Consider the following 15,054-nt stretch of genomic DNA (forward strand, 5'->3'; position numbering starts at 1 on the left):
CAGAACTCAATTATCCTTTGGCTGAAAAAGTTACATCTGACAATCCTATTCCTCTGGGAATTAAACCTTCACCAGAATAAATATTCTGTTGGGTCAGTTTGGTGAATTGTCTTCATAACCTTGAAAATGTCAATGAGGTCATCTTAAAGTCTTTACTTTTCCAAAGGAAACAAGTTCTTACTGTATTCTCAGAACTTAAATTCCCGATATCCAGATTAATTTCTGTTACTATCTCCTGAAGACAGTTTCTTTCCTACGATTAGATGTCCAGACTGTACTGGGGTGTGACCAGTGTCCGTTACAAGAACCACACAACTTAGATTTGTAAAAGCACATTATTAAGGATGCAGCCTAATGTCAGTAAGAACATCAATTAATGTTTGCTGCACCGTTTTGTTCCATTTACTAAGGAGCCTAGAGCCACAGTGCAAAACAGCACCAAGACTTAAATTAGCAAGGAAGACATGTAAAACTGGGCCAAACGTTTGGAACCTTGATATCACATTTAACCCCAAGTTGAGCTTCCGACCACCTTTCTGTACCATCACTAAGACTGTTTATTAACCAAGACATTGCTCGTCTTGGCCCCACTGCAGCTCAGCTGCTGCTGAAACCCTCACCCATGCCTTTGCTACCTCCAGACGTGACTATTCCATGGCACTCCTGGCTGGCTCCCATAAACTTGAGGTCATTCAAAACTCTGCTGCCCATGTCCCAATTTGCACCAGACCTGAGCCCCTATCACCCCTGTGCTGCTGTCCTACATTGACTCCTGGTTATAGTAACACCTCCATTTTAAAATTCTCATCCTTCTTTTCGAATCCCTCCATGGCCTCACCCCTCCTTATCTCTGCAATCTCCTCCAGCCCAACAGCCCTCCAAGATCTCTGCGCTCCTCTAATTCTGGCCTTGTGAAGTGCCTTGAGATGTTTCATTTACGTTAAAGGTGCTATATAAATATGTTATTGTTGTTGTAGGTAACATCAAGTTTGGGTTTAAGAACCTTGAGATTTGAGGAAGAAGAGAAAACCTGAAGAAGGTAAGGAGTACCTGTGAAAAATTGAGTAAGAGCAGGAGATAAACTTCAAACGGAGTGAGGATTCAGAATTAGGGAAGGCGTGTCGGACAGGGCACCCACACTTAAAGCAGTACTGACCTTTCTACAGATGGGCACAGTATGCAAACTTTTTAGAAACATACAAAGTTTATTTGACATATGGCAGAGTGCTGGGGTTAAGAAGGAACAGGAAACAAATTCATATCAGAACAATTTTCTATACAGACCTAGGATCAAAATACACCCTAACCAAATAAAATCATTAATATGTTTAGCAAGACGTTCTTGAAAATTTCAACCAAGGCAGAAGACTGTGGTTAGAAAGGAATAACGAGCATTCCAATCATGCCTTTCATCACCACGGGGTGTTCCAAAGTGCTTCACAACAAATGAAGGACTTTTGTCACTGTTGTCATGTAGGAAAATGCAAACAAACAGGACAGTAGTTTAGCTAATACATCAGACAATTTTTAAAAATCTGCAATTTGTTTTCTTTTACATCTCATTCTGCCCAAAATTGAAAACAGAAGTTTGATACCACACATTTTACTTTATGGCATGGAGGATACAAGACACTGGGCCAGATGAACCTGATCTTGTGAGTTTATGGTGCCTGTTACAAACAAATTGAGTTCCCTGATGGGCTATATACACTGTCCATTGTAACACTGAACAAGATCAGGAGGGTCCCAAGTCTGACCTGTGCTGAGTTTTTGACTCTCAGCTGGGAGTGATAGTGATACCCAAACACGCCCACGCTTATTGGCAGCTGGCTCAACGGGATATAGTTCAGGAGCAGGAACTATGGTTGAATTTTCTTTCCCCCGCCCCCACCTTGTCTCGTCCCTGCAGAAGTCAATCTTAGCACCTCATCCCGAGCTGCAACTGGGATTGGCGAATTGAATATGAACCAAGGATCAAACCAGCCCTGTGTGGTTCAGCGCCAAGATATCTACCCACTGTACCATCCGGGAAAGGGGGGACAACATTTATTTTTGATAGGAATCAGCATTTATCCTGGATTCCTCTCATCTTAAGTAAAACATATGCACAATATGAATTTAAGAGGCTCCTTTCTCTTTGTCAGCTCCTGGGCTGATAATGCAATGGTGGGAGCCCACTCTCTGTACTGCTGAGTGTGGTGACCTGAGCTCTGTAACTTGGCTGTGCACTCTGATATAGCTGGGAGCCTTACACAGACCGTGCAATAATTTTGCACAAAAATGTTATATTGTGGCTCTTCTCATATGCAGCTGTGCCCCTTTTAAATAAAAAGTTCTCCAGCCCTGGCCCGCTTTGTCCCCAGCCACCCACTGCCATTTCTATGCCTATGTACAACCCCTGCCAACTATAACCCACCACCCCCCCCCCCACCCCCACTCACCCCCCGCCCCCCCAACCACCCAAAGCACTGCTAGTGCTCAAGAGATAGCCAGCAGACCTTTATCAGCTGCTGGTGACTGAAATTTTGCACCCTCTTTTTCCTAATACTTGTCATGCACTACTTCCTGGGAGTGGCAGGAAATGATGGGGGTGAGACAGTGTCCCCTTGTGGGTGAGGGCTGCTCACTTGGAACCAAGTACTGCCCCATCGCACGAACATTGAAACACCATCAAAAATTTCAGCAGGGAAGCTCTCCTCAGCCAAGTGCTTTTGAATGGAAATCACTGGGCAGAGCCATTCCAACCCTGGTGGCTGGAGTTAACCTTATACAATGATCATAAAACCATCCCTTATGCTGCACAGTTTCTTCTATACATTATTCAAGGTGACAGTCTCCTTGTTCCTTGTATTCTAGCAGTCAGCAATTGAATGAAGTAGTACCGGGACTATAACTATCTTACAATCCTTTTATTCCAGCACCATACCAAATTGCAGAATGGGATAATGTAGAAATCCTGCTAGTGCTTCTTTCTGAAATGGGCGATCTTGTTCAGGAATACTGGCAATGGCCAAGATTGTTAACAAATAAAACCCTAACACTTTTGTATCAATCATTAATTCCGAAGGTAATATTGTACCACCAAGTTTATGTTTGTTTAACACTGTGCACAGTGAATTGTGGAGTCTGTCTTAAATATATATCCAGTAGGGTCGCACCCACTGTATTTGGCAGTTAGTCCAACAATGTGTGTTGTCTCCTTCAGGAATTCAAGTCACCTTCCTTTCCTGTTTTCTTTCCCTCTTTCTTGACCAAGATGTCCCTGCAACAGTTGCTGTAGCCCCAGGACCTTGAATCTCTTCACACTTCATTCTGGAATTGGGGAAAAAACAACACAAAAACAAAGAACAAAACTGGACTGCCCAATGAAGCTGTGGCCACACTCAACGCTTTGAGACCCTCTTTTCAATTTCCTCCTGGATTCGCAGTCTCAGTGCTTCTTTCATCAGTGGCTCCAGGCTATTTTTATTCCCAATTTTTTCTGCCACTTTCTTGGGATCATCACCCTGTAGTGAGAGAAAAATTAAAGGCAGTCATTGCTCCCTGCGGTCTCTCCTGCTTTTCGCGCCCTGTTCTCTCTTTCATAGGATCACCCAGCACGGGAGAGCGTGCAGCCCATCGTGCCTGTGCCAGCTCTTTGGAAGGGCTCTCCAATTAGTTCCACTCCCCTGCTCTTTCCCCATGTTTGTCTGTGTGAACCGTGGCTCAGTTGGTAGAACTCTGGCCTCTGGAATCACAAGGTTCTGGCTTCAAGTCCCATTCCAGGGCTTCAGCACAAAAATCAAGGCTGGTGCTGCACTGTTGGAGGTACCGTCTTTTGGACGCGATGTTTTAAACCAAGCTCCCATCTGCCTTCTTGGGTGGATGTAAAAGATCCCATGGCACCATTTCGAAGAACTGGGGAGTTATCCCCGGTGTCCTTGTTAATATTGATCCATCAATCAACATCGCCAAAATCGGATTATCTGGTCATTATCACATTGCTGTTTGTGGGAGCTTGCTGTGTGCAAATTGGCTGCCATTACAACAGTGATGACACTTCAAAAAGTACACCACTGGTTGTAAAGCGCTTTGAGACATCCTGTGGTTGTGAAAAGCAATAAATGCAAGTCTTCTTTCCTTTTAGCCCTGCGAATCTTCCTTCTTTACTATTAATCCAATTCCCTTTCAGAAGTTATTACAGAATCGCCAGTTCAGACAGTGCATTCCAGATCTGAACAGCAAGCTCTCTCCTTTTTTTAAAAAAATTCCCATCTTTTCTAATATTTTTCTCCCCTAAGGCGCTGGGAGCTACAGGTACCTCACCCCAGTGGCTATTCTTCCCATGTGAACCTCAAGTCTGAGGCACAGACACTTTGTAGCAGGCCACTGGACAGTGATCACCAACGGGGATCCCAGTTGGCTTGATCCTCTCAGGTTGATTGCAAGTCCCCAACCATTGTCCTGGCTGAGATCAGCAGAGCGCAGAATCAAAGCTGGGAGGTGTGGGGTTGGTATGACACAGTACACTAGGCAGGGTCTGCCCTTGCACCCAAATGCCAACTCACTTGATGAATAATAACTGATGTGACAATTTTATCATCTGCTTGGTAATCCAGACAGAAGAGCTCAGTGTTCTCTGACTCCATCATGGCGTTCTGAGGCTCTGGATCGGTGCCAGAGCTACTTTCATTTGACTCCTCACACTCAAACCCCAAGGAATTCTCCGCTCCATCTGCAAAGGAAACCACGATCAAAAGTAGAATGGATCGTTTCTGTCAAGACCCAACCTCGCTCTTTCAAACACGCCTCTGCAGGTTCCTCTCCTCCTGTACTAACTTCCTGACTTAGGTACAGTTCATCAACATGAGCCGCCTTCCCCTTAGGTGACCTATTTAACCATGGAGACACGCGATTCACAACAGGGCTCGTTGGGCAGTGATCAGGAGAATAGAAAACTCGCTCCTTTATCACCCACTAACCCAGAGGCTGCCTCTGGCTACGATCAACTCATTCAGCAGAGATCAGGGATTAGTCTGGGGGCTTCCAGATCTCTGTTGCTGGGGGTCTGGATTCACATGTAGGTCAGACCAGGTAAGGACGGCAGATTTCCTTCCTGAAGGGCATTAGTGAACCAGATGGGCTTTGATAACAATCAGTGACAGTTTCATGATCATTATTATTGACACTATTTTCGATTGCAGATTTTTAAAACTTAATTGAATTAAAAAAGTTATTGAATTTAAATTCCATAATTCCACCAGCTGCCATGGTGGGATTTAAACCCGTGTCCCCAGTGCTAGTCCTCTTCAGCATCTCCAATTTTAATATTGGTGGCCATGCCTTCAGTTGCTGAGGCCCCAAGCTCTGGAATTCGCTCCCTACCCCTCTCCTCCTCTCTACCTCACTTTTCTCCTTTAAGACGCTCCTTAAACCCGACCTCTTCAAACAAGCTTTTGGTTATCTGACCGAATCTCTCCTTATGTGGCTCGGGGTCATACTTTGTTTGATAATGTTCCTGTGAAGCGCCTTGGGACATTTTATTATGTTGAAGGTGCTATCGAAATGTAACTTCTTGTTGTTCCTTTACATTGCATTTACATACACAAAATGTCCTTTAATTGTCATATCCCTTTGCATTAATATACTATAATTCCTTCCAGAGAGTCTTGTCTGTAACCAAGATGTTGTACTTACTCCTGCGGCGTGGATGGTACACCTCCAGGTCAGGCTTGCGAGGGCGGACTGGAGCTGGAGTCTGTCTCTTCTTCAGCCTCTCCTTTGCCTGTCTTACCTCCTTGTCGTAATCATCTCTGCAAAAGGAGCAGGCAGAAAGCTCTTCATTTATTCTTTCTGTCACCACTTTGCTTTTGTCCCTTCCTCACTCCTGCCAACCTCTGCACACTGGGCCCCAGCCACTGCTAGCTGGGAAAGCAACTTGCCGAGTACAGGCTCTTCGCGTTGGTGGGTAAGCGAGGCCCTACGTCCAAAATAACTAGGAGTGGAATGTGCCCAGGGCACAGTTTCACAGGCAGCGGGGACCTTATCAGATAACTGTAGGAGCGTTGCCTGCAATTTTTCTGCCCATGAATGTCAGCGGTTGGAAGTAAGGCCTCGTGATCTTCCAAAATGCTGAGGGTTTGAAAATTACACTCCTACAGATAACAAATTCAAAGCCAGTCAACCTCCTGACCCTCAGATACAGTGGAACGACATTATCAACCTTTGAATACTGGAACATTCAAATGGTACAGGAACTCACCAAGGCTCCTTAGACAGCACCTTCCAAACCCATGACTTCTACCACCTAGAAGGGCAAGGGCAACAGACACATGGGAACACCATCATCTGGAAATTCCCCTCCAAGCCACTCACCATCCTGACTTGCAAATATATCACCGTTCCTTCACTGTCGCTGGGTCAAAATCCTGGAACTCCCTCCCTAACAGCACTGTGGCTGTACCTACACCACATGGACTGCAGCAGTTCAAGAAGGCAGCTCACCACCACCTTCTCAAGGGGCAATTAGGGATGGGAAATAAATGCTGGACTAGCCAGCAACGCCCACATCCCATAAATGAATACTGAAAAGCTGCAAAGTCTTGAGGACCATATCTCATACCTAATCCAAGTTCCCGCCGACTTGCATGAATCTTAAGCTGCTGATGCTAACAGATCTTTGATGTTATGGTTGAGGATTTAACCAGGACAAAGGAACAGTGACCCTCTCCAAACTTTCCAGGTTGACAAAATGTAAATGGACAACGCTTGTTGAATTGGTAACAAGAGAGTATGTGATACAATCACTGAATGGTTACAGCCCAGAAGAAGGCTATTCAGCCCACGGTGTCCGTGTTGGCTATCAGCTCATCCTGTAAAGTCACCAACATTCACAATCACATCTGCTCCAGGAGCCTAATCAGACACATGTATTTTAAACTGTAGGTAAACCAATGTATCCCACAGGGAAGGAGGCTGGCTCAATCATTTCATGCAGCTTTCTTTTTATAATTACTACCAGCTTGGGTCAGCTGATAGCATTCTCACCTATTCCTCAGAAGGTTTTGGGTTCGAGTACCAGGGGGAGAACTTTCAGTTGCCAATGGGCCTGAGCCCGGAGGCAGGAGTGGAATTCACGCCTCCGGCCAGTGTTCCTATTCCCTGTCTTTATCCTGCACCCTTGGCCATTTTCCCAGAGGCGGAGGGGGTAGGTGAGGCAGGGCTATCTACCCGCAAGCGAGCTCCCCCTCCAGAATAGTATAAAGGGCTTATTTAATTTCAAAGGTAAAAGAGTTGGAGAGAGGGCACCTCGAAATGGCGGCGCCCTCTCTCACTTACCTGAGAGGCCAGGTTCTGATTCTTAGGTGCTGACCGGCCTCCTATTAGCCCTCCAGCTTTGAGAGTCGCCTGCCATCCCTAATTGGACAGTGAGCCTGCTCTCTGGCCATTAATTGGGCAGTTTGGGGAAAATTGCAAGTGATTGTCTGTTCTCCAAAAAAGTGTGGGTTTCTAACCCCCATTTGAATCTGACTGTGGGGTCCTGAAACCTGCAGGAGAAAATCTTGCCCCAGGAATCAGTCATACAATCTTGGCTAAGACTTCACTGGAGTTCTGAGAGAAAATCAAGGCATCATCTACCTGTTCAGGTGGATGTGAAAGGGCTCCTCGTACTTTTCAACAAACAACAGCGAGTTCAGGAGCTCTGGCCAACAATTCTTCCCTTCAAGCCAAAAACAGACTGATCAATAATTCATCTCAATGCTGTTAAAGGGATTGTCCTGTGTGCAAAATGGCTGTAGCGTTTGCCTGCACAACAGCAAGGTACAGAATTTTATTATAAATAAAGCATTTAAGATGTCTGTGAGATTTGTGAATTTATATACTGCCTTTCATAACCTCAGGATGTCTCAAAGCCGTTTCCTGCAAGTAGGTAGGAGGTGTCAGAACTGGTGTGACTTGGGCAAATGCAATAACCAATTTAAACACAAAAAGGTTCGACAAACAAGACAAGTGACCAGATATTCTGTTTAGTGATATTGGCTGAACAATAAGGACCCTGGAGAGAACCTCTTTGCTCTTTCTTGATTGGATACTTTTACATCCACCTCACAGGAAAGACCGGGGGCTCGGATTATCATCTCGCCCAAAAGACGCCACCTACGGCAGTGCAAACCTCCCCCCGCTCAGTGCTGCACGAAGTGTCAGCCTGGATTGGGTGCTCAAGTTTCTGGAGTGGGGCTTAAACTCACAGGCTTCTGATTGCAAGGCAAGAGCGCCACGCAGTGAGCCAAGATAAATACCTGATGTGAGTGAGCATGGAGGTCTGTCTTTATTTTGAACATGCAATGACGTTTTTCTTCAATTTTTCTTTTGAACACTGCGTAGCCTTCACAAACAGTAAGTAAAATTACCAAAGGAGCAGCTTAGGTTGCTTCAGTAGTGTCTGGCGCTCAGGAACCAAGGCTTTGAGGAAATTGAGACATCATTCCCCACCTCTCCTAATTTGGGGTGGCGGTGACATAATGGTAGTGCCAGAGACCCAGGCTAATGATCTGGGGACACGGGGTCAAATCCCACCACGGCAGCTGGTGGAATTTAATTTCAACTAATAAATCTGGAATTAAATGCTAGTCTAATGGCAGCCATGAAACATTATTGATTGTCATAAAACCCATCTGGTTCACTAATGTCCTTCAGGGGAGGAAATCTGCCATCCTTACCTGGTCTGGCCTACATGTGACTTCAGACCCAGAGCAATGTGGTTGACTCTGAAATGGCCGAGCAAGCCACTCAGTTGTATCAAACCACATGGACTGCAGCAGTTCAAGGCGGCTCACCATCACCACCTTCTCAAAGGCAATTAGGGACGGACAATAAATGCTGGCCCAGCCAGCGAAGCCGACATTCTGTGAACAAATGAAACAAAAAAACTCCTTCCCAATCCTCTTCCCATTCTGATTTGTGAACACATTGTGATGTTTTGTGACATTGAAGAAGTGCAGAATGATACAGTGATGAAGGAGGCCATTTGGCCCATCATGCCTGTGCCAACGCTTTGGTAAGCCTATCCAGTTAGTCTCACACCCGTGCCCTTTCCTTAGAGCCTTCATAGAATAGTGACAGCACAGGAAGAGGCCATTCAGCCCATCATGTCTGTGCTGGCTCTCCAAAGGAGCAATTTACCTAGTGCCGCTGCCCAGCCTTCTTCCTGTAGCCCTGCACATTCTTTCTTTTCGGATAATTATCCAATTCCCTTTTGAATGCCTCAACCGAATCTGCCTCCACCACACTCTCAAGCAGCGCACTGCAGAGCCCAACCACTCGCTGCGTGAAAAAGTTTCTCCTCATGTCTCCGTTGCTTATTTTGCCAATCACCTTAAATCAGTGTCCTTCTGGTTCCCGATCCTTCCGCCAACGGGAACAGTTTCCCCCTATCTACTCTGTCCAGACCCCTGATGATTTTGAACACCTCGATCAAATCGCCTCTCAGCCTTCTTTCTCTCATCCAAGGAAAATAGCTTCCAAGCTCTCCTTTGCAAACTTTTTTCCCCCTCAAAGCATTCATCTTGAAGCACTCAACTCCCACCCCGCAACCCCCTCCAACTGTACAATTTAATCTGCTTCCACCATCCAATACAATTCAGAAATATAAATTGTAGCAGCAATCACTTGTCAAGGGGAAATTGGAACAAGACCCAATGGGGGCAAAGGGTGGGGAACGAGCAAACATCTTCCTTGGTCCCATTCACAAGGACTGCTGTGGGATGGATTATTGCTTCCTGCAATTCCTACATTGCATCAAAAAAGGTTGCCTTCGCTGAACCAGAAAGTGTTTGTAAGTCTCCATGGCTGGGCTATTTCCCAGAGCCTCTGTATCCAGACAGATCTAGATGACATGGGCTGCCCAGTCTGGACCAGCAGACTGTCAATCACCCAATAGTGACCCTCAACCGGAACTCCTTCCCCCACCCATCTCTCATTGGCCGCTGGGGCAAAAGGTTCCATTTCCCATTGGCCGGCTTCACTGTCAATCGGATAGTTTGCCGCCTTGGAGGGAAACCCCGCTTCCTGATTGGTTAGACCAGCCGTCAATCACCCTGCCATTTCCGGTCTCTCCCTCCCGGTTGGCCCGGCAACCGGCGGAGTGGTGGACACGCACCTGGCGATCTGGTTGCGGCGGATGTGGTGGACGAAGCCGTGGCTCATGTCGAGCCGGGCGGATTTGGCCGCCGTTTTGTCCCGGGATCCGGAGCTCTCGTCCTCGAGCTCCATCCAGGCCGGCGTCCGCCTCTCGGAGCGCGGAGGGAAATGGACGAGCAGCTGTTATCCCAGAGTGACAACTCACTCCCCAGGACCAAACCCCTTCAACCATTGCCCAGAGCTGGCAGCAGTCACTCACTTGGGAAACATGGCCTGTTCTCACATTTCAGAAAAATAATTCCACTTCCTTGGCGGAAAATTGTTTCCCTTCATGCCAGTTTACTTCTTATAAAAGTTAGTTTTGGCTCAGTGGGTAGCAGTCCTGAAGGTTTTGGCTTCAAGCCCCACTCCAGAGACCCAAGCCCAAAATCTAGTCCGACACTCCAGTGCTGTACTGGGGGAGTGCTGCACGGTTGATGGTGCTGCCTTTCGGATGAGACATCAAACCGAGGCCCGATTGCACTCTCAGGTGGGCGCAAAAGATCCTGCTGCACTACTTCCCAAAAGTGTGTCTAGGACAATATATATTCCTGAAACAACATCACAAAAACAGATGACCTAATTCCTGTTTGTGGAAGCTTGCTATGTGCAAATTGGCTGCCCGGTTTCCTTGTTTACAATTCAAAAGTACTTCATTGACTGTAAAGCGTTTTGGGACATCCCAAGGTTGTGAAAGGCCATTTGAATGCAAATCTTGTTAACACGAGTACAAAACACATTCTCTGATTTAATTTTCACCTCTACTTTCTTGGCACATTGTAAAGGATTGCACCCCCATATAATTCTCATTCCTAACATCTTTGTAATAATGAAAAACAGAAAATGCTGGAAAAACTCAGCAGGTCCGACAGCATCTGTGGAGAGAGAAACAGAATTAATGTTTCAAGTCTGTATGACCCTTCTTCAGAGTGGCCATTATGGGCTGCAAGAAGGCTCATACGGTCTCGAAACGTTAACTCTGTTTCTCTCTCCACGGATGCTGTTAGACCTGCTGAGTTTTTCCAACTTTTTATGTTTTTGTTTCAGATCTGCAGCATTTTGCGTTTATCTTTTTAATAATTATTTATTATAGGATTGCAACTAATTCAGCCCACCTTAAAATCATGCACCATTGAAAGCAAAAGCCAGAAATGCTGCAAGTCAAGAATTAGATGATATAGTTGTGGTTAGTGAATCTTGCAGATTCTCTGCCATTTGCTATTGTGCTGACAAATTTACAACTCCTCTGATATAAAAAATCATCCAATGCAAAATTCACAGTTCAGGGTTCGATCTTGTGTCATTCAGTAGCACTCTTGCCTGTGTTAGAAGTTTGTGGCTTCAAGTTCCACTCAAGATTAGAGCACATAATCTGTACTAGCACTTGAGTGCAGTTCTGAGGGTGTGCAGCACTGTCAGAGGTGCCACCTTCCAGATACGATGCTTAACCATGTGCCCTCAGGTAAAATCTCTCATGGTATCTTTTGAAGAAAAGTAGATAAGTTCTCCCTGGTGTTGTCGCCAATATTTATTCTTCAGTCAACCATCAGTTCAAAAAAAAACAAGGTTACCTGTTCAAAAGCACTTTGAGATGTCCGGTGGTTGTGAAAGATACTAAGTAAATTAAACTTTTTTCTTTAGACCTGAACAGAGAGGTGGCCAAAACCATAGTCAATGAGATAGATTTTAAGGAGGCTTAGGTGGAGAGAATTATAAGGCTGAGAGAGAGACCCCGAGTGGCTGAAGCGTCTGCCATCAATTCGGGAGGGGAGGACGTAGTAGACCGGAGTATTTGAGAAGGGTGATGGATTGGAGCAGATTACAAAAGTCAGGGGAGGTGAGGTCAAGGAGGGATTTGTAGAGGAGGTTGATATACCAATGTGCCAACAGACTTCAATATTACAAAAGCACAATCTATACTTCCCATCAAAGTTTATCTGCCACAATAACAAAAGCAGTAAATGCTGGACATACACAGACATCTGCCAACATCTGACTGACCTGAAGTGCGTTCTCAGCATTTTCGGATTTCCTCGTAAGCAGGACTCATCGGTCGAGCTCTTTGGTTCTGAGCCAGAAGGTTAAGGGTTCAAACGTCCATGACATACCCTAAGGCTTTGATGCAAGGCTGAGGGCGTGCAGCATTGTCCGGCGTGCTGTTTTTCAGGTGAAATGTCTGCCTACTCAGATGAACATGAAAGATCCCATAACATAATATGGAAAAATAAGCAGCTTGTTCCGGTGGTCTGTTCCTATATCGCCACTGCCAACAGATTGATCATTCAATCACTGTTACAATGTGCTGCTGCATTCGTCTGCAATATAGTCACTGCACTTTAAAAGTGCTGAGAAGTGATTTGGAACATCCCGGGAGTGTTAAAACCTGTCAGATAAATGAGAGCTCTTTCTTTCCAGGCTGAGCATTTTTCTTTGTGCGTAATATATTGTTTGTTGAATACTCATCAAATTGTTGCACTCTTATCGTGTCATACATCCTGTCTGAGAATACCACTTTGTTACAAAACAAAGCCACAAATGCTGGAAATTTGAAATCTAAAAGAAAACGGAAGATTCTGCAAACACACAGAAGGTCTGTTAGCTCAGGTAGTAATCCAGACATTATGACCCTGAGGTTCGGTATATTAAGTTAGACGCAAGCACCCTCCGCTGAAGACATCCTAATGCTTTGTCTGAGAATGCTTGGGCTGCAAGCCTCAGAATCACAAACTGTGAATGGGGCAGAGAGCTTGACTGTCGATAACCTTCCAGCAATGTTATTTTCCATTAAATGTTCCTGCCGGAAGGTAGTTTGCAGAGTTAGACCCTAGAGATCAGGCTGAGACAGATTTTAGATCCATTAAACACACAGAGGGGCTCTGTTTATTTTTAATAACAACCTGCATTGATATTGTGCTTTTAATATAGAAAAAATGTCTGAAGGCTCTTCACAGAGTGTTATCAGCAAAAAAATTGACTCAGGTGTCAGGCGACTAAAAGCTTGAACAAAGAGGTAGGTCTTAAGGGAAAAACAAACTGGCATTCATACAGCGCTTTTCGCAATCGCTGAACATCTCAGAGTGCTTTACAGCCAATGAAGTACTTTTTGAAGTGTAGTCACTACTGTAATATAGGAAATACAGCACGAATTTGTGCAGAGAAAACTTCCAGAGACAGCAATGTGATCATGACCAGACAACCTGTTTTTTCTGTTTTGGTTTCAGATTTCCAGCATCCGCAGTATTTTGCTTTTAACTTATCTTTTTTAATGTTGATTGAGGGATAAATATAGACTAGGACACCAGGAATAACTCCCCTGCTCTTTTTCAAAATAGTGCCAGGATCTTTTATGTCTATCCAAGGAGGCAGATGGCATCTTGATTTAATACCTCATCTTAAAGACAGCATCTCTGACAGTGCAGCACTCCCTCAGTACTGCATTGATTATTTTTGTGTTCAAATCCTGGATTGGGTCTTGAGCTAGGAACCTTGTGATTAAGAGGTGAGAATGTTACCAACTGAGCCACAGCTGACAGTCAAAAAATTGTCTTAAAGGAAGAGAGAAAGGTGAAGAGATTTAGGGAAGGAATTCTGGAGCTTATGGTCTCACCAGCTGTAGGTACAGTCACGAAGAGTGCAACAAAAAGGGATGCACGAGAGGCCAGAGTTGGGGGAATGCAGAATTCCTGGAAGGTTTAAGGCTGGAGGTGGTCACAGAGCTTGGGAAGGATTTGAAAGCAAGAATGTGAATTTTAAAAATTGAGGCATTGGACTGGGAGCCAGTGTAGGACAGTGAGCACGGGGTGACGGGTGAGTGAGACTTGATGTAAATTAAGATACGGGCAGCAAAGTTTTGAATTGAACAGTTTATAGAGGGTGGAAGATGGGACAACAGCCAGGAGAGTGGTAGAATAGTTGAGCCCGGATGAGGGTTTCAGCAGCAGGTGGATTGAAGTGGAGTGGAGACAGATAATGGACATAGGTTTACTTTGTGATAGATATAGGTTTGGAAGATCAGCAGAGTCAAATAGGACACTGAAGTGGTGACAGTCTAGTTCAACCTGCTATGGCCAAAGAGAGGTGTCGGAGCGATGAAGAAAGGGAATTGGTCTGAGGAGGCGAGGAGAATAGCTTCAGTTGTCCCAATGTTTAATGGGAGAAAAATAACTGAGGATTATTGAATGATACAGCACAGGAGGCCATTCAGCCCATCATGCCTATGTTGATTCAGTGCTATGGAGAAAGCAGGGGACTGGGACTAATTGGATAGCTCTGCCAATGTTTTTCAGTGTAAATTCCACATAATATACATAAATAGGCCATTCAGCACAAAAGGTCTATACTAATGTTTATGCTCTTCAGGAATCAACTAACATAGGACAAACAAGGCACGGGAACACACAATGAATGGTAAGGCCCTGGGAAGTACTGAGGATCAGAGGGACCTTGGTGTTCATGTCCACCAGTCCCTTAAGGATAGGTAAAGTGGTAAGAAGGCATATGGGATACTTGCCTTTATTAGCCGCGGCATAGAATATAAGAGCAGGGAACTTATGCTGGAACTGTATAAAACACTAGTTATGCCACAGCTAGAGTATTGCGTGCAGTTCTGGAATCCGCATTATAGGAATGATGTGATTGCACTAGAGAGAGTGCAGAGGAGATTTACCAGGATGTTGCTTGGGCTGGAGAGTTTTAGTTATAAGGAGAGATTGGATAGACTGGGATTATTTTTCCTGGAGCAGAGGAGATTGAGAGGGGACATGATTGAGGTGTATAAAATTATGAGGGGCATAGATAGGGTAGAGAGGAAGGGACTTTTCCCCTTGGTGGAGGAATCAATGACCAGGGGACATAGATTTAAGATAAGGGGCAGGAGGTTTAAAGGGGATGTGAGGA

The 15,054-nt window shown here is 45.2% G+C and overlaps 1 protein-coding gene across 2 annotated transcripts; it reads right to left on the reverse strand.

Annotated features, from left to right (window-relative positions):
* Nucleotides 1–2,456: 2,456 nt before the first annotated feature.
* Nucleotides 2,457–10,275, reverse strand: c20h2orf68 (chromosome 20 C2orf68 homolog). 2 transcript variants are annotated; one of them, XM_078565766.1, is made up of 4 exons: nucleotides 10,139–10,275; nucleotides 5,677–5,792; nucleotides 4,548–4,714; nucleotides 2,457–3,506 (listed from the first exon to the last, which is right to left on the reverse strand). In XM_078565766.1, exons 1-4 carry the CDS (start codon nucleotides 10,249–10,251, stop codon nucleotides 3,384–3,386), a joined length of 519 nt encoding a protein of 172 aa, XP_078421892.1. In that variant the 5' UTR covers nucleotides 10,252–10,275; the 3' UTR covers nucleotides 2,457–3,383. The 2 variants fall into 2 exon arrangements, with proteins under 2 accessions (XP_078421892.1, XP_078421893.1); XM_078565767.1 differs by lacking the exon at nucleotides 10,139–10,275 and adding an exon at nucleotides 8,280–9,468.
* Nucleotides 10,276–15,054: the final 4,779 nt, after the last annotated feature.

The sequence above is a fragment of the Cetorhinus maximus genome, chromosome 20 (assembly GCF_964194155.1).
Source record: "Cetorhinus maximus chromosome 20, sCetMax3.hap1.1, whole genome shotgun sequence".
Classification (NCBI taxonomy): Eukaryota; Metazoa; Chordata; class Chondrichthyes; order Lamniformes; family Cetorhinidae; genus Cetorhinus; species Cetorhinus maximus.

What these genes read in the sequence shown, in the direction of transcription:
- c20h2orf68 (XM_078565766.1), bottom strand. Translation starts at nt 10,251, where the DNA reads ATGGAGCTCGAGGACGAGAGCTCCGGATCCCGGGACAAAACGGCGGCC. An exon ending in GTACCATCCACGCCGCAGGA is followed by an intron (nt 4,715 to 5,676) that starts GTAAGTACAACA and finishes TTTCCTTTGCAG; the next exon opens with ATGGAGCGGAGAATTCCTTG. An exon ending in CATCAGTTATTATTCATCAA is followed by an intron (nt 3,507 to 4,547) that starts GTGAGTTGGCAT and finishes CTCTCACTACAG; the next exon opens with GGTGATGATCCCAAGAAAGT.